Source organism: Lampris incognitus, chromosome 10 (assembly GCF_029633865.1).
Source record: "Lampris incognitus isolate fLamInc1 chromosome 10, fLamInc1.hap2, whole genome shotgun sequence".
NCBI classification, from domain to species: domain Eukaryota; kingdom Metazoa; phylum Chordata; class Actinopteri; order Lampriformes; family Lampridae; genus Lampris; species Lampris incognitus.
This window is the reverse complement of record NC_079220.1, coordinates 6,488,168-6,512,979: the sequence shown is the minus strand read 5'-3', so window position 1 is coordinate 6,512,979 and position 24,812 is coordinate 6,488,168. Positions and strand designations below refer to the sequence as shown.

Sequence of the window (24,812 nt, the reverse complement as noted above, 5' to 3'; positions counted from 1 at the left end):
ACTCCAGTGGCTAATTTAGAGGCCTTCTTGGCTGCTATGAAACATTTGTCACTAAACTTTGTATTTAAATTCAGATGCTGGTCATTGGCCCTGCTATACACAGACACCAATTTGACACCACTGCGCGACCCTGCGAGCAGGTTAAGCGGTTTGGCTAATGGATGGATAGAAATATACATATCATAGATACAGAAATATATAATACATAGAAATATCCTTAAAGTTTCATATGAAGTCAGCGAAACATAAAACTCCAGTTTCGACTTCATATATTATAGATAGCTTTTAAAAATGTACAAACTTTTTAATCTATTTTCTGCCTCTTTTCGTTTCCCGAATATTGCATCAGTATTTTCTATGTGTTCCTATCCTGTAATATTGTAATTTATCGTAGTAACCATCTGAGTTGGACTTTGTCCACCTGTTGTGTGTCTGCCTCCATCATTCAGACACGTGACTCTAAAAATAGGCAAGAAAAGCAAAGCCAAATAGAAATGAAACAAATACACGGCACATTTGCAGATCTATTAGATTAGATAGATAGATTAGATAACTTGCCAGTTCATAGTTAAGCATTAACAGTGTTTATGCATTTAGTATGTTGACTAACGTCATTAAACAGACTTACTTTTTTGTCTGTGTGAGTGACGTCTGCAATCAGAATCAGAAGCACTTTATTTGTCATTTCATTTCATGCACTTGCACACATGAAATGACACGAAACATGGCTTCCCCCAGCCCACAGCAGAGCAACACAAAGACAAACGCACATACCCAAAAACTACAAGAACAAATACATCCAAACTAACACATATACCTACAAAAAAAAAATCACTGTCCTGCGAACAAACGCCAGCCAGGATGACCGTCAGAGCTGCCGGTCTGCATGGGCTAGCAGTTAGCTTAGCCTGCCCCGTTTCCGCGTGCTGTCAGACCGCCCTCGGTGTTTCCTCTGGGCGTGATCCTCCCACGTGCTACGTCCCCCTGGTGAAACTCCTCACTGTCAGGTGAAAAGAAGCGGCTGGCGACTCCACATGTATTGGAGGAGGCATGTGGTAGTCTGCAGCCCTCCCTGGATCGGCAGAGGAGGTGGAGCAGCGACCGCGACGGCTCGGAAGAGTGGGTTAATTGGCCGGATACAATTGGGGAGAAAAAGGGGAACAATACCCCCCCCCCCCAAAAAAAGAAGCCAATGAGTACAATGATAGCGTAACTGATTTACATGATGGCAAAAACTATGAACGTTAGACCCAGATTATAAAAAAATGATTATAGAAAAAATTATCCTTTAATCTTCAAGCCGTTTCGTGTTAATAATAAAAAAAACACCCCAGAATATATATTTACTATGCTCACATTTGACAAAGCATATCGACAAACAAAGTCTTGTCTGGTTGTTTTACAGACGACGATGAGGTTCCAGAACTGAGTCCAGCGGACGAGGCCGCTCTCGCCACACCTCCACCACAGCTCATAGAGCTCCATCCCTCCCTCCATCTCCCCATCCAATTAATCCCACTTTCAGATCCTCAGATTTTTGAGATGTTGAGTAACTCTTCTCATCCGGTCATCCGATTTCCACTGTCCAACACGGCCACGCCACCCAAATACATATTTGGTGAGTATGTGTTGCAAAGTATGTTGATTTTTGTGAATATGTGTGTGTGTGTGTACGTATACTGCACGTGAATATCGTGGAATAGCATATATAATAGTTAATGTATTCGAACCTCTGACTCTCACAGTGTCGGCTTCCTCACCATCCTGCACACCTGAAATCCCACCGCTCTCCCCAGGCGAGTAAAACCCTTCGATCTAACGTGCTTGCCTGTCTGTCTGCTATTATCTGTCTGCTCAACAACAGGTGGCACAGTGGTTAGCGCGGTCACCTCACAGCAAGAAGGTCCTGGGTTCGAGCCCTGGGGTTGTCCAACCTTAGGGGTTGTCCCCAGATAGCATCCAAACATGGGCCACTTCAGGCCATGATGCGGCATTGGCGGCCTTCTTCTGGTCCTGACAAAATGGATGTGAGCCTGAAGTGGCCCACATGTATAATAGCAAATATGGCCCAAATATGCCAAATCAAATGTGGGCCTTTTCTGGCAAAGATGTGGTGCTCTCGGCAACAAGTAATCTGGATGTGACCCTGAAGTGGCCCCGTGTGGTAAATGGTGAATATGGCCCAAATATCACAAAACAAATATGGACCACCTTTGGCAAATATGTGGCACATGTGGCATTGCTATGGCTTGGTTCTGGCCCAGATCTGGCAAACGGGAGCGGACCGCCCAAGTGCCATCATTCCACATGGTATTTGGGCCGGATGAAAGTGTCGGTGTGGGACGGGTCCGGGCCACAGCAATTTTGCTATCTGGGTCCCGGGTCGTCCTCTGTGTGGGGTTTGCCTGTTCTCCCCGTGTCTGTGTGGGTTTCCTCCGGGTGCTCTGGTTTCCTCCCACAGTCCAAAGACATGTAGGTCAAGGGAATCAGCCGTACTAAATTGCCCCTAGGTGTGTGTGTGTGTGTGTGTGTGTGTGTGTCGGCCCTGTGATGGATGGATGCTTAACAGTGTGTCCAAGTGTGTGCATGCGGATTTGTGTGTATGTGAACCTTTATGTCCTGCGGCCTGTCCAGGGTGTCTCCCCTCCTGCCGCCCAATGACTGCTGGGATAGGCTGCAGCATCCCGCGACCCTAATTAGGATAAGTGGCTTGGATAATGGATGGATGGATGTACCTTTATGTCTGTCATTCTGTTTTATGTGTTATAACCACACACGTCTGTCTGTAGGGATATGTGTGTGTGTGGGCATACACGCTTTGTGTGTGTCTGTGTCTTGGATACATGTGAGGTGTGCAAATCCAAGATAAGATTTGGCGATTGGACTTCACTGTGTTGATCTAAAGTGTCAAAGCCTGTCTTCAGGACCATGTCATTACGATACCAGGGTACGCTGTGGGCCTCAAGCTGTGTGGAGCTCAGTGATAGCTTATTTGCACCTAATACAGTTTGCAGTTGAAGTGCGCTGAAAGCAGTATATGTGTGTCTCTGAAGCTCTCAGTGGAGGTTTGTGTTAAGAAAAAGTCTGGGCCCCACCCACATGATGTGGCTCAGCCCCCCCCCTTCCCCCTCACATCTGCAACTCAAACCCCCCACCCACCAACAACGTAAACAAATCATCTGACTCATCCATGGTGGGAAAAGAAAAGGCATTACTTACCAGGTTGTTACCTTGATAAGGGGGCCCCCTAGCCAGGGGTTTCCCCGGTGTTTGTACATCTGAATGCAACCCCATCATCCTATGCTGTCCTGTGTGTGTAGTGGATGGAGCGGTAGCGCCGGTCCTCATGGGCTCATCTCCACCCGGGTCTCTGTCGGACTCTGCAAGCAAAGCCCTGTCTCCCTCCTCAGCCCTCTCGCTCTCCAGCAGTATGGGTGAGTACCACAGCCGGCCGCTGGCAAAATAACTGACACAGCAATCCACCAGTGAGAGTTCAGCAATTTTCTCCGCTATAGATAATGCTGGATTGGTTAAAAAAGACAGTTAAAAGTGAAGGGAAATGGTAAAAGGGTTTTGCTGGGGGAAACAGTTAAAGAGATTCACATTGCTTCGGTAGACTGGAGGGCAATATACCAACTAAAATTTTTTTTTTTTAAATTCTATGTCTTCCCTTTAAATGAAATCTGACCTTCTCAAGTATTAAATTTCAAGAAAAGCACATTTCAGCTTCATATAGGCACCATCCCCTGGCACAATTACATCTGAGATGACTTAGCTATAAATTAGCAGTTAGCATTGCTAATGTTACATTGAATTAAAACACCAGCGCTCCTTGTGAATGTGTACTGAATGTAGTGACGGTAGATTAGCAGTTAGCTAGATGAGACGAATTAGCTGTGAATTAGCAGTTAGCATTGCTAATGTTGCATTGAATTAAAACACCAGCGCTCCTTGTCAATGTGTACTGAATGTAGTGACAGTAAATTAAGGAAGTGGGATTTTTTTGCAAGCAGTCGATTCTTCTCATTTCCCTCTCCAAATATAGGGAGGTAACACGAACCCTACTGTCGCCCATTTTTCGATCTCTTTTTTGTGTTTGGAATTACATTATCTGCATCTTTTTTTCTTTTTGGGATTTTTCTCCCCAATTGTATGTGGCCAGTTACCCCTCTCTTCTGAGCCATACCACTCGTTGCTCCACCCCATCTGCTGATCCGGGGAGGGCTGCAGACTACCACATGCCTCCTCCAATACATGTGGAGTCGCCAGCCACTTCTTTTCACCTGACAGTGAGGTGTTTTGCCAGGGGGACATAGTGCGTGGGAGGATCACGCTATTGCCCCCGGTTCCCCCTCCCCCCTGAACAGGCGCCCCGACTGACCAGAGGAGGCGCTACTGCAGCGACCAGGACACATACCTACATCCCGGCTCCCCACCAGCAGACACGGCCAATTGTGTTTGTAGGGATGCCCGACCAAGCCGGAGGTAACAAAGGGATTCGATGCGGCGAGCCCCATGTTGGTAGGCAACAGGATAGACCGCTACGCTACCCGGACGCCCTGACACTGCCAATTGTGTCTGTAGGGACGCCTGACCAACCCGGAGGTATCACAGGGATTCGAACCAGCGCTCCCCGTATTGGTAGGCAAGGGAATAGACCGCTACACTACCTGGACGCCCGATCTGCATCTTTAACCAATTTCGTCCCTTAGCTATGGATGGCTGGTCGGAGGTGTCCTCTGGAGCCCCTGCACCATCCCTATTGTCTGGATAGCGCCGTATCATGCTTTGTCATGTCATAAACAAATTTCACAATGTCATGTCTGTTCTTATTGTTTTGTTTAAGAGCTGACCACTTGTAAAGAGTCGCCTCCACCTCCTTCTCAGCCCTCCCCCGTCCTTGATGTTCCAGGTAAGTCATACCACACCGAAGAGCATGAGTCAGATTTAACACTATGTAAATTATTCCATTGTCTTATAATGTGTATCTTCAGATCTGTTTGAGGTCAATATTTACAGTCCCAGCATTTAATGTCTTTTCCATACATATTTCCTAGATTTATTCATTTATGTGAAATCAGTTAATTTGGAAATAATTGGGAGAAGGCACCAGGTGTGCTAGTGTCTGGTTATCAATCCTGAATTTCATCTGAGCCTTCGCTTGCAGTTACATGAAGATGCAAATGTTTTGTGGCTAGCTAAACCGGTATTTGCTTTCCTCCGGTGTTTGTGTGTGTGTGTGTGTGTGTGTGTGTGTGTTTCCAGGGTGTGTAAGGGAGTACATTGTACAAGCCAAGGCTCACATAAAGCAAACCTGCATGGAAATGGGGATGGGCCTTCGCCTGACCTCTCATTACGTGGACACGCGGTTGACTGAGAGGAAGTGCCTTTTCTCTTCTGGCAAGATATCCAACAAATGCCTGGAGAAGAAGCTGGTCATCATGGGAGACGTAGAGCGGCAAAGAAACTCCTTGGGGCGGAGTCAGGTCAGAGCTTCAATCTTAATGGACAATATCCAATTATTATTCGAACATGTTATAACAAGTGGTCATCATCAAGTTGTGGGTGCATTTACATGCACGATCTTACCCCGATCATGGTCCTCCTGTAATCACTGAAACCGTCATGTGAATGCCTTTATCTGATTTGCTAAACTGGGATAAGGTCCCGGCGGCACGGTGGGGCAGTGGTTAGCGCGGTTGCCTCACAGCAAGAAGGTCCTGGGTTTGAGCCCCGGGGTAGTCCAGCCTTGGGGACCGTCCTGGGTCGTCCTCTGTGTGGAGTTTGCATGTTCTCCCCGTGTCTGTGTGGGTTTCCTCCGGGTGCTCCAGTCTCCTCCAACAGTCCAAAGACATGTAGGTCAGGTGAATTGGCCGTACTAAGTTGTCCCTAGGTGTGTGTGTGTGTGTGGGGGGGGGCTGTGATGGCCTGGCGGCCTGTCCAGGGTGTCTCCCTACCTGCCGCCCAGTGACTGCTGGGATAGGCTCCAGCATCCCCGCAACCCTGAGAGCAGGATAAGCGGTTTGGATAATGGATGGATAAGGTCCTAATCGACATGGATTTTTGTTGGATAAATGTGAACATCTTTCTCTGGATTCTATTTGAAGCTGCACAAGTCAGGGGGAAGTCATAGATCCCAGATGACTTGCAAACATGGCCATGGTGTAATGGGGATAGTAGTGGTCTGTGGCATAGGCTGATGAAGACGTCTACTTTCAGTCGTTATATTAAAATGGAAGCTGTCGTCAGCTGACTTGGTAGTTACAAAAATAAACAGAAACTGGAAGGCAAAGCTCTCAATTTACCAGTCAGTCTTCATTCCAACCCTCACCTATGGTCATGAGCTTTGGGTAGTGATTGAAAGGGTGAGATTGCGGATACAAGCGGCTGAAATGAGTTTCCTCCGTAGGGTGTCTGGGCTCAGCCTTAGAGATAGGGTGAGGAGCTCGGAGTAGAGCCGCTGCTCTTTCACGTCGAAAGGAGCCAGTTGAGGTGGTTCGGGCATCTGATTAGGATGCCTCTTGGGCGCCTTCCTTTGGAGGTTTACTGGGCACGTCCAACTGGAAGGAGACCCCGGGGTAGACCCAGAACTTGCTGGAGGGACTACATGTCCAGTCTGGCCTGGGAACGCCTTGGGATCCCCAGGAGGAGCTGGAGGGCGTTGCTGGGGAGAGGGACGTCTGGAATGCCCTACTTAGCTTGCTGCCACCGCGACCCGACCCCGGAGAAGCGGCTGAAGATGAACGAATAAATGAATGAATGAATGAAAAATGAATGAATGAAAAATCAACTGCAAATTCTCATCCAACAGTTACATATTGACTGTTTTGCCAAAGCATCGATATATGACGTGCAAGGTACCCTTCGGTATCTGTACAGAGAAGCAGCAGGAGCTTCATAGTGACATTTTGGCCTGATGTATGACTATAGATGACATATAGGTTAGGTCGTGGTTAGGTTTAACGTTAAGGGAAATTCTGTTCGAGTTCAGGAGAACTCTACGCGCCCACGTAGCACAGAGCGGGAACGTTCATGCCAGGGAAATTCTGTTCGAGTCCAGGAGAGCTCTGTACTCACCTACATAGCACAGAGCGGGAAGGATGATGCCAGGGAAATTCTGTTCGAGTCCAGGAGAGCTCTGTACGCTCCTACGTAGCACAGAGCAGGAACGTTGATGCCAGGGAAACTGTTCGAGTCCAGGAGAGCTCTGTACTCACATACGTAGCACAGAGCGGGAACGATGATGCCAGGGAAATTCTGTTCGAGTCCAGGAGAGCTCTGTACTCACCTACGTAGCACAGGGCGGGAACGATAACCACAATCCAGCGATGAACCGCCGTATACGAAACGTCATGCGCTGGTCGCTGTACTGCCGAATACTATGGTTCAGTCCCACGAGCTACCGGCTCACCGAAACCAGGCAGAGTACAACCGATACAGATAATCTAACTTGCTAGCATATCTGACTAGCAAGACACTCGTAAAGAACACTGGGGTCGAACAGAAAATAAAACGTGCTATAAAACCGAGTCGACTCCTATATGTTGTCAGTAAAAGACCATATTTGGAATGACAACTGCCGTCATTAAAGTAAAGGTGAGATTAGCCCAACTACCCAAGCTAACCGGGAGCAATCGGCTAACGTTAGCTGACTGAGCTAGCAAACGAAGTTAACAGTGAGAATTTACATACACAATCTCAAACCTCTGAATATAATCTGACTCTACATACCTCGCAATTTACACGTTTGATCAACGTATAATAGTCGACTCTAACAAGTATACAATTAAAGCCGAATACAGGATAATGCTGAGGAGACTGCAGACAGTGGAACGCCACTTGACTTCAGACCTCCACTCCCGAGCTCTCTAGAACTTCTCCTCTTCTTCACCAAAGTTTTTCTCTACTCCCGCCCCCCATCCAATCACAATAAAGATTTCCCTTATTGACATTTGACATTAACCAATAATAACTCTTATATGTCATACAGAATAGGTTGTACACTCGCTATGCCGTGTGTGCGCCCATGTACATTCCAATCAAACTTGCTTAGTTTTTTTTCCTTTTCTTCTTTTTTAGGCCAGACGGGATGCGAACCTCAGACATTAGCAAATCCCAAATGACACAGTAAAACTATGTGCATTTAACAACTGTACTAAACCCAGCCTTTTCTCACCCGGGCTACATTTGGGTTAATACTCCTGTCTGGGCCCCTGAGCAAGGCAATGGAAAGAAGAACTAGAGTTGGTCCCCGGGTGCTGCAGCTGCCCACTGCTCCTATACAATAGGATGGGTTACATGCAGATGACAAATTCATTGTAACCTGTACAATGACAAAATAAAGTGTCTTTCTTCTTCAGATACAGTGCAGTAGAACTTGATATTTGCATTCTTGTTTCAGTCTCAAATAAATATCTAAGAAACCCTTTCTGGTTTATTACTCATGTACATGTTTATTTGTTTCTTCCCAGATCTTTGAGGCCTCACCTGGAGCCAAACCCAAACGTACAGTCTTGTTACTGGGCAACGCTGGCATGGGAAAGACCACACTGATGAAGAAGCTCTGTTGCGACTGGTCTGACGGGCTCCTTCCGCAGTTCGACTTTGTCTTCTTGCTGGACGGCAAAGCTCTCACTCTACCAGAGCCGGACTACAACCTCTGGACCCTCCTTTTCCATTTCTCCCCATCTGCCCCTCCCTGCACAGACTCCGAGCTCGTCTTCAGCCAGATCACGGCCGCTCCTCACCGTGTCCTGATCATGTTTGATGGGTTTGATGAGTTGCGGCACTACGAACTCTTACTCCAGACTCTGGAAAAAGACCTTCAGACTTCCCTTCAGAAGGACAGTAAGAAACAAGCCTACACTGTGAAGCAGCTGTACTCTGCCATCCTCCAGAGGGTCCTCCTGCCTGGCTGCACGCTTCTCATCTCATCCCGGCCAAGAGGCACCGCCAACCAGCTCCTGCGGCGGGTGGACATCTTTCTGGAACTCTGTGGCTTCACCTCCATGGACATAAAGACATATCTGTTGCAGTACTTCTCTGGGCCCACCCTCGGTGCCTCTGCTATGAAATTGTTGGAAAGCAGCAAGTATCTGTTCAGCTTGTGTTGGCACCCTGCACTATGTCAGCTGGTGTGTTCAGTTTTAGCACATTCCGATAAATCCAACGCTTTTCCGAATACGCTAACTGAGCTCTGCTATCAAGCACTTGAGCTGAAAAAGCGACGGAAGCATCGGAATGCGTATGCGGCTGATCAAACACATGTGTTCATGAACTCCCATGGGGAAAATGTGAGACGAGACAGGGCATGGGCAAGCAGGTGTTGCAAAAAAGTTCAGGCAGCAAACATTAAAGCACGTCATATCCCTCACTCTTGTTCTCAAACCACTAGTGTAGAAGATGAAGAAGAAATGGACGTGGAAGACCAAGTCGGAAAAGGTGAAAGGGGAGGTGGGAATGTCAACGAAGACAGAACAGAGGAGAGCAATTTACTGTTCAAACTAAGCTCCCTGGCCTGGCAGGGCGTCAAAACTCATTCACCCATACTGCCGCCGCAGTTAAACGATAGACTAAAGAGGTTTGGTCTCAGCTGTGGACTCTTCCAATGCCACCGCTTGTGGGGGAGGCCGGACTACTCAATTGGCGAGAGAGAAGGAGGAAGGAGAGAGGGTGGGGAAAGAGAGAGAAACGCAGAGACAACGGACAGCAAAGTTGATTCTATGCGTGACAGCCACATCCTGTCGTGGGCCAACTCCTTCCTGCAGAGTTTCCTGGCAGCGGTGCACCTGTCTCTTTCAAGGCACAGGTACAGTGCTTCATTTTTATTGATTCTCTTTACTTTCACTCTTCTGTCCCTCTCTCTCTCTCTTTCTCTCTCTCTGTCCCTCTCTCTCTCTTTCTGTTTATCTCCAGGCCTTGTAATCTCTGTCTCTCTGTCACTCTTTCATTTTTCCTGACCCCCGCTTGGGGTTCTTCTTGTGTTTTCTCTTTCTCTCACTCACTTTCTGTTTTTTCTTTCACCATAACACATATTCTTCTGATGACGAGGATGTGTGTCCTATATTGTCATGGCTGAAAATATGACTGGAGGGTGTGCTTCAATTATCGGGGCATCACATTGCTCAGCCTCCCTGGGAAAGTCTACTCTAGGGTGCTCGAAAGGAGGCTCCGACTGATTGTTGAACCTCGGATCCAGGAGGAACAATGCGGATTCCGTCCTGGCCGTGGAACAACGGACCAACTCTTTACCCTTGCGGAAGTGCTGAGGGGGGCATGGGAGTTTGACCAGCCAGTCTACATGTGTTTTGTGGACTTGGAGAAGGCTTAGGACCATGTACCCTGGGGCACTCTGTGGGGGGTACTGCGGGAGTATAGGGGTACCGAGGCAGTTGCTACAAGCCATCCGGTCCTTGTATAACCAAAGTGAGAGCTGTGTCCGCATTCTTGGCACAAAGTCAAACACGTTTTCGGTGGGTGTCGGACTCCACCCAGGTTGTCCCTTGTCTCCGATTCTGTCTGTGATTTTCATGGACAGGCTCTCAAGGCGCAGCCAAGGTGAGGAGTGTGTCCATTTTGGGAATCTCAGAATTGCATCTCTGCTCTTCGCAGATGATGTGGTTTTGTTGGCTTCATCAGAATGCGACCTCTGGTGCGCACTGGGGCGGTTTGCAGCTGAGTGTGAAATGGCCGGGATGAGAGTCAGCACCTCCAAGTCTGAGGCCATGGTTCTTTCCTGGAAAATGGTGGATTGCTCCCTCCGGGTTGGGGATGAGTTGCTGCCCCAAGTGAAGGAGTTCAAGTATCTCGGGGTCTTGTTCATGAGTGAGGGTAGGATGGAGTGGTAGATAGACAGATGGCTTGGTGCAGCATCAGCAGAAATGCGAACGTTGTACCAGACCGTTGTGGCGAAGAAGGAGCTGAGCCGGAAGGCAAAGTTCTCAATTTACCAGTCAATCTTGGTTCCAACCCTCACCTATGGTCATGAGCTTTGGGTAGTGACCGAAAGGGTGAGATCGCAGATAGAAGTGGCTGAATTGAGTTTCCTCCGTAGGGTGTCTGGGCTCAGCCTTAGAGATAGGGTGAGGAGCTTGGACATGCGGAGGGAGCTTGGAATACAGCTGCCGCTCCTTTGCATTGAAAGGAGCCAGTTGAGATGGTTTGGGCATCTGATTAGGATGCCTCCTGGGCGCCTTCCTTTGGAGGTTTACCGGGCACGGCCAACTGGGAGGAGACCCCAGGGTAGACCCAGAATTCGCTGGAGGGACTACATGTCCAATTGGTCAGGGAATGCCTTGGGATCCCACAGGAGGAGCTGGAGGACGTTGCTGGGGAGAGGGACGTCTGGAGTGCCCTACTTAGCTTGCTGCCACCGCGACCCGACCCCGGAGAAGCGGCTGAAGATGAGATGAGATGAGATGAGATGAGATGAGATGAGACATATTCTTCCTCTATCTGTCTCTCTTCATCTTCTGTTCCCCCACTTTCTGTCTTCATTGTATTTTTCTCTCTCTGTTGCTTTATCTCAAGGACTTAATTAATCCTCTCTCTCTCCCTCGCTCTCTCTCTTTCTCTCATGTGTCACCTGTTCTGGTGTGTTGTCTGCGATCTGTGGAAAGATAGGGATGGGGTTTTCGCTGGGTCTGTACATATCGGGGCCAAGGTATTCTGTATGGGTAAAGACCCAGGCTGTGTTTTCAGCCCTCTGTTTGGTCAGGCTAAATTGGCCTCTTGGTTCACCTGATGTTGAAAATTAATTGAGGGGTGGTGGGCCTTAGGATCCACTGTTAGTTTTTTAAGTTGTTAGTATGTGCACACCTTTGGGCTAAGTATGAGTATTATATGTGTTTGTTAATGACCTTAAGGTCTTGCAGACAATCTGGTGTGTTAATGGGGCAGTTTGCATGTTTAGAGAGGGGGAATGATGTAAATGTACAATCTACTACTGCTACTTCCGGCTGCTCCCGTTAGCGGTCGTCACAGTGGATCATCCGTTTCTATCTCTTCCTGTCCTCTGCGTCTTCCTCTGTCACACCAGCCACCTGCATGTCCTCCCTCACCACATCCATAAACCTCCTCTTTGGCCTTCCTCTTCTCCTTTTCCCGTGCAGCTCCATATTCAGCATCCTTCTCCCAATATACCCAGCATCTCTCCTCCTCACATGTCCAAACCGTCTCAATCTTGCCTCTCTTGCTTTGTCTCCAAACCATCCAACCTGAGCTGTCCCTCTAATATACTCGTTCCTAATCTTGTCCTTCTTCGTCACTCCCAATGAAAATCTTATCATCTTCACCTCTGCCACCTCCAGCTCCACCTCCTGTCTTTTCATCAGTGCCACTGTCTCCAAACCATATAACATAGCTGGTCTCACAACCATCTTGTAAACCTTCCCTTTAACTCTTGCTGGTACCCTTCTGTCACAAATCACTCCTGACACTCTTCTCCACCCACTCCACCCTGCCTGCACTCTCTTCTTCACCTCTCTTCTGCCCTCCCTGTTACTTTGTACAGTTGACCCCAAGTATTTAAACTCATATGCCTTCGTCACCTCCACTCCTTGCATCCTGACCATTCTGCTGTCCTCTCTCTCATTCACGCATAGGTATTCCGTCTTGCTCCGACTGACTTTCATTCCTCTTCTCTCCAATGGATACCTCCACCTGTCCAAGCTCTCCTCAACCTGCACCCTATTCTCGCTACAGATCACAATGTCATCCACAAACATCATAGTCCATGGAGACTCCTGCCTGATCTCATCTGTCAACCTGTCCATCACCACTGAAAACAAGAAAAGGCTCAGAGCTGATCCTTGATGTAATCTGACCTCCACCTTGAACCCATCTGTCATTCCAATCGCACACCTCACCACTGTCACTCTTCCCTCATACATATCTTGCACCACTCCTACATACTTCACTGCCACTCCTGACTTCTTCATACAATACTACATCTCCTCTCTTGACACCCTGTCATATGCTTTCTCTAAAGACAATGAAACTCCTTCTGACCTTCTCTGTACTTCTCCATCAACATTCTCAAAGCAAACATCACATCTGTGGTGCTCTTTCTTGGTAAGAAACCATACTGCTGCTTGCTAATTGTCAACTCTCCTCTTAACCTAGCTTCTACTACTCTTTCCCATATCTTCATGCTGTGGCTGATCAACTTTATACCTCTGTAGTTGCTACAGTTCTGCACATCTCCCTTATTCTTGAAAAACAGCACCAGTATGCTTCTTCTCCACTTCTCGGGCATCCTCTCATTTTCCACGATTATGTTAAATAATCTAGTTAAAAAGTCCACTGCCATCTCTCCTGAACACTTACATGCCTCCACAGGTATGTCATCGGGACCAACTGCCTTTCCACTCTTCATCCTCTTCATAGTTGCCCTCACATTCTTCATGCTAATCCACCGCACTTCCTGATTCAATGTCCTCACATCATCCAACCTCTCTCTCTCTCTCTTCATTCATCAGTCCCTCAAAGTACTCCTTCCACCTTCTCAGCACACTCTCCACGCTTTTCAGCACATTTCCTTCTCTATCCATGATCGCCCTAACCTGCTGCACATCCTTTTCAGCTCGGTCCCTCTGTCTAGCCAATCGGTACAAGTTCTTTTCTCTTTCCTTAGTGTCTAACCTCTCATATGTATGCCTTTTCCTTTGCCTTTGCCACCTCTCTCTTCACTTTATGTTGCATCTCCTTGTACTCCTGTCTACTTTCTTCATCTCTCCGACTCCCAATTCTTCTTTGCCAACCATTTCATCTGCATGCTTTGCTGGACTTCCTCATTCCACCACCAAGTCTCCTTGTCTTCCTTCCTCTGTCCAGATAGCTGACCTTCCTAGCTAGACAGCTAGGAAGGTACTTGGTGTGTCCTCACTATTTCTGCAGTGGTTGCCCAACCTTCCGGCAACTCTTCACCACCACCCAGTGCCTGTCTTAACTCCTCCTCCCTGAACTCCACACAACAGTCTTCCTTCTTCAGCTTCCACCAATTGATCTTCGGCTCTGCCTTCACTCTCTTCCTCTTCTTGGTCTCCAAAGTCATCCTACAGACCACCATCTGATGCTGCCTAGCTACGTTCTCCCCTGTCACCACCTTGCAGTCTCCAATCCCTTTTGTATCGCGCCTCCTACATAAGATATAGTCCACCTGTGTGTATCTTCTTCCACTCTTATACATCACCCTGTGTTCCTCCCTCTTCTTGAAATATGTATTCACCACAGCTATTTCAATCCTTTTTGCAAAATCCACCACCATCTGTCCTTCCACATTCCTCTCCTTGACACCATACCTACCCATCACCTCCTCATCACCTCAGTTCTCTTCACCAACATGCCCACTTAAGTCCACTCCAGTTACCACTCTCTCCTTGGGTACACTCTCCACTACTTCATCCAACTCACTCCAGAATTCTTCTCTCTCTTCCATCTCACACCCAACTTGCGGGGCATATGCTCTGATAACATTCATCATCACACCTTCAGCAATTTCCAGCTTCATACTCAATCACTCTGTCCGACACTCTCTTCACCTCCAACACACTCTTGACATACTCTTCCCTCAGAATTACCCCCATCCCCACCATGGTAGAAGAGTTTTAATCCATCTCCAATGATCCTGGTCTTACTCCCCTTCCACCTGGTCTCTTGCACACTCAGTATATCTACCTCTCTTCTCGCCATCATATCAGCCAGCTCTCTCCCTTCACCGGTCATAGTGCCAACATTTAAAGTTCCAGCCTCCTCTCCCACTGCCTCTAGACATGCCTTCCCCCTCTCGTTCTCCTTCACCCAACAGTAGCAGTTTCCACCGGCACCCTGCTGGCCAACAGTACCAGTGGCGGTCATTGGTAACCCAGGCCTTAACCGATCCGGTATGGGAATCTGATTTATGATCCGCATATTTGATTTGGCAAAGATTTTACACCAGATGCCCTTCCTGACGCAACCCTCCCCATTTATCCGGGCTTGGGACGGGCACTAAGGATGCACTGGCTTGTGCATCCTCATTGGCTGGGTTATGTAAATGTATAATCCTTAGGGGTATATCATTTTATGTATAGCTGGGGAAGGGGAGGTGTTTTGTGTGGTTGGTCAGGTGTGGGTGGGATGCGGAGGAGTAAGGAGTGAGAATGTGTTGTGAGAGGTGGGTGTTTGTGGGAGTGTGTGTGGTAGATATATGTTTAAATAAAGTAGGTTAAAGGACAAAGTCTGTCTTTCTCACTTTCTATTTTTTATCTCCAGGGCTTAAATTCTCTCTCTATCTCTCTCCACAGGACTGCAGTAGAGCGGTCATTCCTCCAACAGACCTCTCTTTTCGAGTCAGGCTCAAAGGGGCGTCGGCGCACGCAGAGGGAGGAAATGCATCTAACACAGAAGTTTTTTGTTGGTTTGCTGCTCCAAAACAAGACAAACGTACATGAGCATGACAAACGCAGATCGAGAGTGTCCAGGGACACGATGGTGACCAAGCGGGCTTTACTGACTAAACGCCTGGAAAGCCTTTCCCCTGGTGACCTTACTCCCGCCAAGCTCCTAGAGGTCTGTCAATGCATTTACAACATGAGTGTTGCCCACAGGGACGGCAGCAGGGATAGTAGCAGAGGAACACTGGCCCATTGCCTCGCCAGGAACCTTCTGGGAAGCCTCTCGTTCCACGGCGTTGCCCTCGACCCGCCGGATGTGTTTGTGGTGGGTAAGGTTCTGGGCCTAGGTGGGCCTGGAGTCAGAATAAGCTGTTTGGATCTGGAAGACACCGGGATACAGATCTCCGGGATCAGGACTCTGGTGGGGCTCAGCAACATCTGTGCATACAGGTAATTTTCACTATGCAAATCAACCCTCATTTGAAACTGGGCAAAATATAGATTTGTTTTGATTTATAGCCACAGTCCTGAAGATTGTTGTTTTTGTCTAATCTAATGACACCTGTAGTGATAGTGGTAATTTCATTGGTGTTTGCCTAGCAAAGTCAGCTCACAATTTTTCCCCCTCATTGTGATCTGGCAAAGTTCAATAGGCATTTGTTTGTGTTATGGGTGTCATCAGTTGGGTGGGGACCAGAACTCCTTCGCGGACGATTGGATATTTATCTAAACACAGTGACTACAGCTCTGGATTTGAGGTTGACCTAGTGGGTTGAAAAATCCCATCCTCATATCTGGCTGTAACTTTGACATGCTCAACTTAAGAGTGACGTAATCCATCACAATGAGTTTAGATTTAAAATTTCTAACATGCACAGGATGATATGCTTCTTGTTTTAATGTTTCTTGTTAAATCCGTTTAGCCAAGCTTCATCTCCAAGACAAAATCTTTCCAGACTGAAATTTGGGATGCATTTAATTCCAGGGCCTGTATTGCTGATGTCATTGCTCTGTGGGAGGAGCTAGAGGAGAGCGGGGAGGAGGAACTACTTCAAGGGGCAGTGTCCAAATTTACCATCAACCCTCTGAGGGCCACACGGGTGTGTCATATAGAAGACCTGGCACACCTGGTCAGCATACATACATGCAGGAGGCTGACAGACAGGTGAGACACCCGAAGAGGCATGCAGGAAGAGACAAAACATGCCAGCTGTATTATTCATGTTCCTGCTATGCTGATGAACTACAGTATGTCCCTGGTAGACCCCTCAGTTCCACTAACTCTCTGCTCCTCACTACCTCCTACATGAACACCATGTGTTGATCAATAGGTTCTGAGTACTCCCAAGTGCAAACATTCGTTGGTGAGGAGTATGCGCTTGACAAACTGGATTTGGGAGTACAACCTAGCAAGATTGCTAACACATAAAATGCTCAATGTACAGTTTGAGATGAGAGGAATTGGGTGGTATTGTGCGATACGCTGAGCTAGCAGGGTTTCTGAAAGGCTCTGAAAAAGTGGACGCAGATTCTCATATCGGTATTACTCTTTCCAAAGAGGGAAAATATTTAGCATATACTCTTGATTTCTCACCACACATTTCTCATAACTAATTTTTTTTTGGAAAATCCCCCCCCCCCCACACTTTTATCTGGCCAATTACCCCACTTTTCCGAGCCTTCCCAGTCGCTGTTCCGCCCCTTCTGCTGATTCGGGGAGGGCTGCAGACTACCACATGTCTCCTGCGATACATGTGGAGTCACCAGCCGCTTCTTTTCACCTGACAGTGAGGAGTTTCGCCTGGGGGACGTAGCATGTGGGAGGATCACGCCATTCCCCCAAGTTCCCCATCTCCCCCGAACAGGCACCCCGACTGACCAGAGAAGGCGCTAGTGCCCACATCCGGCTTCCCACCCGCAGACACGGCCAATTGTGTTTGTAGGGATGCCCGACCAAGCCGGAGGCAACATGGGGATTTGGACCAGGATCCCCGTGTTAATAAGTTGTAGCGCGAGAAATATAAGAACTTAACGTTTGCGGGCTTTGCTTTTCTCTGCGATTGCTGTTAAGGTGGAAATGAGTGTGGGGTCTTTTGTTTCTCTCAAGTCTGCCAAGTCGCCATCCAACGACTCCTCCATTTGGTGGGCGAATCGAGAACTCATCTGGGCGCGTCGAGCGTTCTTGCCTAAATGAGAACTTTTGTTTTGGGACAGGATTGGGGCTGCGAAAGATGACATTTCACGAGTTTACGAGAACAAAACAAGACAAGTGCCCTCATTTAGAAACGCCCAGACTCACGGTGAAGCTGCTTTTAGCACTTAGGGGCCCCAACAGTCTCCCGTTGGATCTGAGGGCAGCCGAAGCTTTTAACCGTCTATTATTGTTGCCTTTACTTAGGGTCAATTGTTATTGCTACTTTTTAATGTATGTATGTGTTTACTTCTCTGTTTATTTATTCTGAGGTCTTTCCTTTTTCCATTTGTTTAATTTTCAATCGCTTTCACATCCCTTTTTTGTGTGGATTTTACCCCCTTTTTCTCCCACATTTACAATCCCGAAATAGCAGACTTTATCACATTTCTCGTATTAACTTGTTTTTGTTTTGTTTTATTTGGGAGGGGGGGTTCCACCCTCTTCTCCCCAGTTGTACCCGGCCAATTGTCCCACTCTTCTAAGCCACCCCCGATGCCGATCCGGGGAGGGCTGCAGACTACCACATGCCTCCTCCCATACATGTGGAGTCGCCAGCCGCTTCTTTTCACCTGACAGTGAGGAGTTTCACCAGGGGGACGTAGCACGTGGGAGGATCACGCTATTCCCCCCAGTCCCCCCCTCCCCGAAAAGGTGCCCCCGACCGACCATAGGAGGCGCTACTGCGGCGACCAGGACACATGCCCACATCCGGCTTCCCACCCGCAGACACAGCCAATTGTGTCTATAGGGACGTCCGACCGAGCCGGAGGTAACAGGGGGATTTGAACCGGTGATCCCCATGTTGCTAGGCAACAGAATAGACTGCTACACTACCCGGATGCCCCCCACACATTGCTTCTTTAAGCTTTTTGCGTTTGTTTCGCTCTTTTTCCCCCAGCCTTTGTCGACTGTTCATCAACGCTCTTTTCCTCGCGGCGGGGCGTACCGTATTTCATTTTAACGTACGAGCTGCGCCACATAAACCAAGTCTGAGTTGATTGGTTGATTCTGGTGTTGTTGTCTCTCAGATCCAGCAAATCGGACGCCATCTTTGCGGAGGGAGTGCCTGCGGTGGGAGAACTTCTTAAACTGGAATTTGAGTAAGAAACGCTGACATTTAATCACATACACTGACCCCCCCCAACCCCACCCCCACCCCGACCTCCGCCACCACCCCGACCTCCGCCACCACACACACACAGAGGCAGTTCTAGTTTTCTGTTTTGCCAGGTATGTCGTGGATTTCCCCCCTCCCCTTTTTCTCCCCAATTGTACTTGGCCAATTACCCCACTCTTCCGAGTCATCCCGGTCTCTGCTCCACCCCTTCTGCCGATCTGGGCGGGGGGGGGGGTGCAGACTACCACATGCCTCCTACATGTGGAGTCGCCAGCCGCTTCTTTTCACCTGACAGTGAGGAGTTTCGCCAGGGGGACATACGTAGCACGTGGGAGTATCACGCTTATTCCCCTCAGTCCCCCCCCCCAAAACAGGTGCCCCAACCGACCAGAGGAGGCGCCATTGCAGCAACCAGTACACATACCCACATCCTTTTCCCACCCACATCCTCATCCCACCCGCAGACACGGCCAGTTGTGTCTGTAGGGACGCCCGGCCAAGCCGGAGGTAACATGGGGATTCAAACCGGCGATCCCTGTGTTGGTAGACAACGGAATAGACTACTACGCCACCCCTACACCCCCCCTTTTTTATTCCTGGTCAGGGAGGTGAATGTAATAAACTTCCTGGTAGGATAGAAACCCAGCGGTACTGGTGGTACCTGAGGACCTGAGTCAATAACCGCTGAGACGGATCATTCAGAATGCTAATGGTGATGATGATGATGATGATGATGATGATGATGATGGTGGAGGAAATAAGAGCGATTAAGACTTTCTGTCTCTGTCTCTCTCTCTCTAGTCTTGGTCCAGAGAATGGCCCCCTGGCTCTTCCTTTGTTATGCGAGCTCCTGCCACGCCTATGCAACCTACAGCACCTAGAGTCAGTACTCACACACATTTATATCTCAGTGTTGTGTGTCTGTGTGTGTGTGTGTGTGTGTGTGTTCCTCATATTTACCAACGTCTTTCTCCTGCAGTTTGGAGAACAGCAAAATAGGAGACAGCGGAGTAGCGAGACTGGCTGAGGTTTTACAGTCGATGTCTTCGCTGGAGATACTGAAGTAAGCGTCTTGTCTTTATTTCTGTGTTCTTCGTACCGTCATTTTATTCAGCTTAGCAGTGTGTGGTTCACAAAGCACCGTTTAACGCACATCCGGTTTGAGTTCACATCACAAGTAGAAAAGGAGAGAGAAAAATATATATATCCATATACATGGATACACATACATACTTATTGTGTATTACAGCATTGCGTTGTGATGTCAGTATTACGACAGCAAAGTTGATGGGTTGTCATAATAGCCATATTATTATTTATTACAAATACTTGTACTTGGAAGGAGTTCAGGTATCTCGGGGTCTTGTTCACGAGTGAGGGTAGGATGGAGCGGGAGACTGACAGGCGGATTGGTGCAGCATCAGCAGTAATGTGGACGTTGTGCCGGACCGTTGTGGTGAAGAGGGAGCTGAGCCGGGAGGCGAAGGTCTCAATTTACCAGTCAGTCTTCGTTCCAGCCCTCACCTATGGTCAGGAGCTTTGGGTAGTGACCGAAAGGGTGAGATCGTGGATACAAGTGGCTGAAATGAGTTTCCTCCGTAGGGTGTCTGGGCTCAGCCTTAGAGATAGGGTGAGGAGCTCGGACATCCGGAGGGAGCTCAGAGTAGAGCCGCTGCTCCTTCCTATCGAAGAAGCCAGTTGAGGTGGGTCGGGCATCTAATTAGGACGCCTCCTGGGCGTCTTCCTTTGGAGGTTTACTGGGCACGGCCAACTGGAAGGAGACCCCGGGGTAGACCCAGAGCTCGCTGGAGGGACTACATATCCAATCTGGCCTGGGAACACCTCGGGATCCCCCAGGAGGAGCTGGAGGGCGTTGCTGGGGTTTCGACCAGGGTTTCGCGCCCCCGGTCTCGTCAGATCCGACTATGGCCGGACTCGATGAAGCAGCAATCATTGGCAACGCTGTCTTCGGGAGGGGGGCGGAGTCGGCTTGTGTTCGTCACGTGAATGCGTCTCTGTGTGTGTGGGGAAAAAGCAGCGGTTCGGCCCGGAGTCGCCTCGTCACGAAAGTGGCGAGGCGACTCCTTCGAGACTGCCGACCGGAGAGATGCAGCTGGCGAACGCACGCAGCACGAGGGTGGGTGTTGGAATTAAAATAGGGATCGATTGGCCGCTAAATTGGGAGAAAAAGGGAAAAATCAGAAATAAATTTTAAAAAAAACAAACAAAGAAAACACACAGTATACGTCGCCCCGCGTCACGCCACTTATCTCGGTGGACAGCAACCGATCAGAGGAGAAGATGTGTGAACTATTACAACCAACGGGGTAGGTTGTTACGATGCACAGCAACCCATGGTGGGGTAGAAAACATTACAACCAATGGGGTAAGGGGGTGGGGCTTGTTTTGAAAAAGCATGTCAATGACCAGGGCGTGTAAATGACCCTTACTGCGTCAACATGGTCGCCTGGGCGTGCTTAGTTCAACCTGGAGTAAAGACAGTCTGATCAGGAGGGCTGGACCTCTGAGGCCTTGTACCAGCTGAGCCACTCGGACATGAACACTTACACACACTTACACACACTTACACACACTTACACACACACACACACACACACACACACACACACACACTTAACAGTCTTTAAAGAGCTTAATTGGCCGCAGCAGCAGTTTGTTGACAAGTTGAGCATAATCACTGGCTTCCTGTTCTCTAATCATGTGGTCTAATCATGTGGTGTGATCTTGTGGTGTGATCATGTGGTGTGATCGTGTGATCTTCTTTTAATTTTTCTTTAACTTCTCCAGCATGTTCATATTATTATCAAATCAAATCAATTTTATTTGTATAGCCCAAAATCACAAATTACAAATTTGCCTCGGTGGGCTTAACAGCAACACAACATCCTGTCCTTAGACCCTCTCATCGGATAAGGAACGACTCCCTAAAATAGAAACCCTTTAACAGGGAGAAAAATAGGAAGAAAGCTCAGGGAGAGCAACAGAGGAGGGATCTCTCTCCCGAGACGGACAGCGTGCAATGGATGTTGTGTTCATGAAATTTACATAATACAACACTGAAAGAGGATAACAGAATTATAATGGACATAACATTTAAGAAGAACGTGATGCACAGGATGCCAGGCAGGGTCCACGTGCCAACGGAGCAGTCCAGGACCCAAGCCACGCCACCAGCATCATCATGTCATAAAAGAAAAACTGATGTGAGGAGAGGAAGGGCAGGCAGCATCCAAATGGCGGCCACCTTTTTCTCCCCAGTTGTATCGGACCAATTACCCCACTCTTCTGAGCCGTCCCGGTCTCTGCTCCACCCCCTCTGCTGATCCGGGGAGGGCTGCAGACTACCACATGCCTCCTCCCATACATGTGGAGTCGCCAGCCGCTTCTTTTCACCTGACAGTGAGGAGTTTCACCAGGGGGACGTAGCGCGTGGGAGGATCACGCTATTCCCCCCGAACAGGCGCCTTGACCGACCAGAGGAGGCGCTAGTGCAGCGACCGGGACACATACCCACTTCCGGCTTCTCGCCCGCAGACACGGCGGGTCTGTAGGGACGCCCGACCAAGCCGTAGGTAACACGGGGATTCGAACCGGCGATCCCCGTGTTGGCAGACGACGGAATAGCCCACCACCACGCTACCCGGTCGCCCCAGTTTCTCCGGCATATTAAACCACGTGTTTCCTCTTCTCTGCCTTTTTTCTCCAGTCTCTCCCAGAGCTGTATCGGAGACCAGGGCCTGAAGGACCTGGCACCTGCCCTGGGATCCCCACCTTCTCTACACTGTCTCAGGTACACACACACACACACACACACACACACACACACACACACACACACACACACACACACACACACACACACACACACACACACACACACACACACACACACACACACACACACTCACATACACACACTTTTGCTAACTTCTCTGTCTCTGTGTGTTTTTAGTCTCTGCAGTAATTTGATTTCTGATGTTGGAGCAAAGAGTCTTGCTGCATTCCTTCCTCAGATGGCCTCTCTCACTGACCTGGAGTAAGTGTGTGTGTGTGTGTGCATGTGTGTGTGCATGTGTGTGTGTGTGTGCACGTGCGCTGGGCTTGACTGGGTGGGCATTTTACATGCATTTTGCCCCCAAACAGTTGCTCCCAAGTGCGACAGTAAAATCACAAGCATCTGTGGGAGTCGTATCCACAGTGATTAATTCATAAATTCAGTTAATATTCACCCTAGCTCCCAACATGGGGATCGCCGGTTCGAATCCCCGTGTTACCTCCGGCTTGGTCGAGTGTCCCTACAGACACAATTGCCGGATGTGGGTATATGTGTCCTGGTCGCTGCACTAGCGCCTCCTCTGGTCGGTCGGAGTGCCTGTTCGGGGGGGAATAGGATGATCCTCCCGTGCGCTACGTCCCCCTGGTGAAACTCCTCATTATCAGGTGAAAAGAAGCGGCTGGTGACTCCACATGTATCGGAGGAGACATGTGGTAGTCTGCAGCCCTCCCCGGATCAGCAGAGGGGGTGGGGTAACAACCGGTACAGCTCGGGAGAGTGGGGTAATTAGCCGTGTACAATAGGGGGGGGGGGATTCACCATAACGGGCATCTGCAGACACTACTCTTTGTGTGATTAACTGAAATTGTTGAGTTCTGCTTCAATACATTCCGAGATTGGGTGCAGCCATAGTGGGTCGCTAACGTTCACCAGCGCTAGCAAGCTAATTTCAGTATTTGCTGATGAAGCATTAGTGAATAAATTGTGAACATTAATGACTACTTGGTGTCAGTCTGGGATGGCAGCTGTATTTCTTTGTTTTTGTTGCTCACGTCCACTATGAGTACCTAGTGTAAGCGCCTATAATTCAGAGAAATTGCAGACTTCCTGTCCTCCTGATTTCTCCCATATGATGTAAATGTGGCATAGCCACCCGGTCCTCTCATATATCACATGTACAGACGGGTGACAAATGCAAGTAAAACCCAACATAACGTGTCTTAGTCAGGTGTTGGGCCACCAGGAGCCTCCAGAACCGCTTCAATGCTCCTTGTCATAGATTCTACAAGTCTGGACTCTACTGGAGGGATGGACGCCATTCTACCAGAAGATATTCCGTCATTTGGTGTTTTGATGATGGTGGTGGAGAGTGCTGCTTAACACTACTACTACTACTACTACTACTACTACTACTACTACTACTACCACTACTACTACTACTACTTTCGGCTGCTCCCGTTAGGGGTCGCCACAGCGGATCATCCGTTTCCATTTCTTCCTGTCCTCTGCATCTTCCTCTGTCACACCAGCCACCTGCATGTCCTCCCTCGCCACATCCATAAACCTCCTCTTTGGCCTTCCTCTTCACCTCTTCCCTGGCAGCTCCATATTCAGCATCCTTCTCCCAATATACCCAGCATCTCTCCTCCACACATGTCCAAACCAACTCAGTCTTGCCTCTCTTGCTTTGTCTCCAAACCGTCCAACCTGAGCTGTCCCTCTAATATACTCGTTCCTAATCCTGTCCTTCTTCGTCACCCCCAATGAAAATCTTAGCATCTTCAACTCCTCCACCTCCAGCTCCACCTCCTGTCTTTTCATCAGTGTCACTGTCTCCAAACCATACAACATAGCTGGTCTCACAACCATCTTGTAAACCTTCCCTTTAACTCTTGCTGGTACCCTTCTGTCACACATCACTCCTGACACTCTTCTCCACCCACTCCACCCTGCCTGCACTCTCTTCTTCACCTCTCTACTGCACTCCCCGTTACTTTGGACAGTTGACCCCAAGTATTTAAACTCATCCACCTTCATCACCTCTACTCCTTGCATCCTCACCATTCCACTGTCCTCCCTCTCATTCACACATAGGTATTCCATCTTGCTCCTACTGACTTTCATTCCTCTTCTCTCCAGTGCATACCTCCACCTCTCCAAGCTCTCCTCCACCTCCACCCTACTCTCACTACAGATCACAATGTCATCCGCAAACATCATAGTCCATGGAGACTCCTGCCTGATCTCGTCCGTCAACCTGTCCATCACCATTACAAACAAGAAAGGGTTCTGAGCCGATCCTTGACGTAATCCCACCTCCACCTTGAACCC

The 24,812-nt window shown here is 48.7% G+C and overlaps 1 protein-coding gene across 1 annotated transcript in view; it reads left to right on the top strand.

The window, feature by feature from the left end:
- The window catches only part of ciita (class II, major histocompatibility complex, transactivator), a 47,263-nt gene that overhangs the window by 9,285 nt on the left and 13,166 nt on the right, over positions 1 to 24,812 (top strand). The window contains exons 7-18 of the mRNA XM_056287629.1: positions 1,406 to 1,618; positions 3,321 to 3,434; positions 4,847 to 4,912; positions 5,266 to 5,486; positions 8,472 to 9,808; positions 15,285 to 15,824; positions 16,360 to 16,539; positions 18,597 to 18,668; positions 19,487 to 19,567; positions 19,665 to 19,748; positions 22,413 to 22,496; positions 22,659 to 22,742. Of these exons, the coding sequence (XP_056143604.1) occupies positions 1,406 to 1,618; positions 3,321 to 3,434; positions 4,847 to 4,912; positions 5,266 to 5,486; positions 8,472 to 9,808; positions 15,285 to 15,824; positions 16,360 to 16,539; positions 18,597 to 18,668; positions 19,487 to 19,567; positions 19,665 to 19,748; positions 22,413 to 22,496; positions 22,659 to 22,742 (3,076 nt within the window). The remainder of the gene's footprint in view (positions 1 to 1,405; positions 1,619 to 3,320; positions 3,435 to 4,846; positions 4,913 to 5,265; positions 5,487 to 8,471; positions 9,809 to 15,284; positions 15,825 to 16,359; positions 16,540 to 18,596; positions 18,669 to 19,486; positions 19,568 to 19,664; positions 19,749 to 22,412; positions 22,497 to 22,658; positions 22,743 to 24,812) is intronic.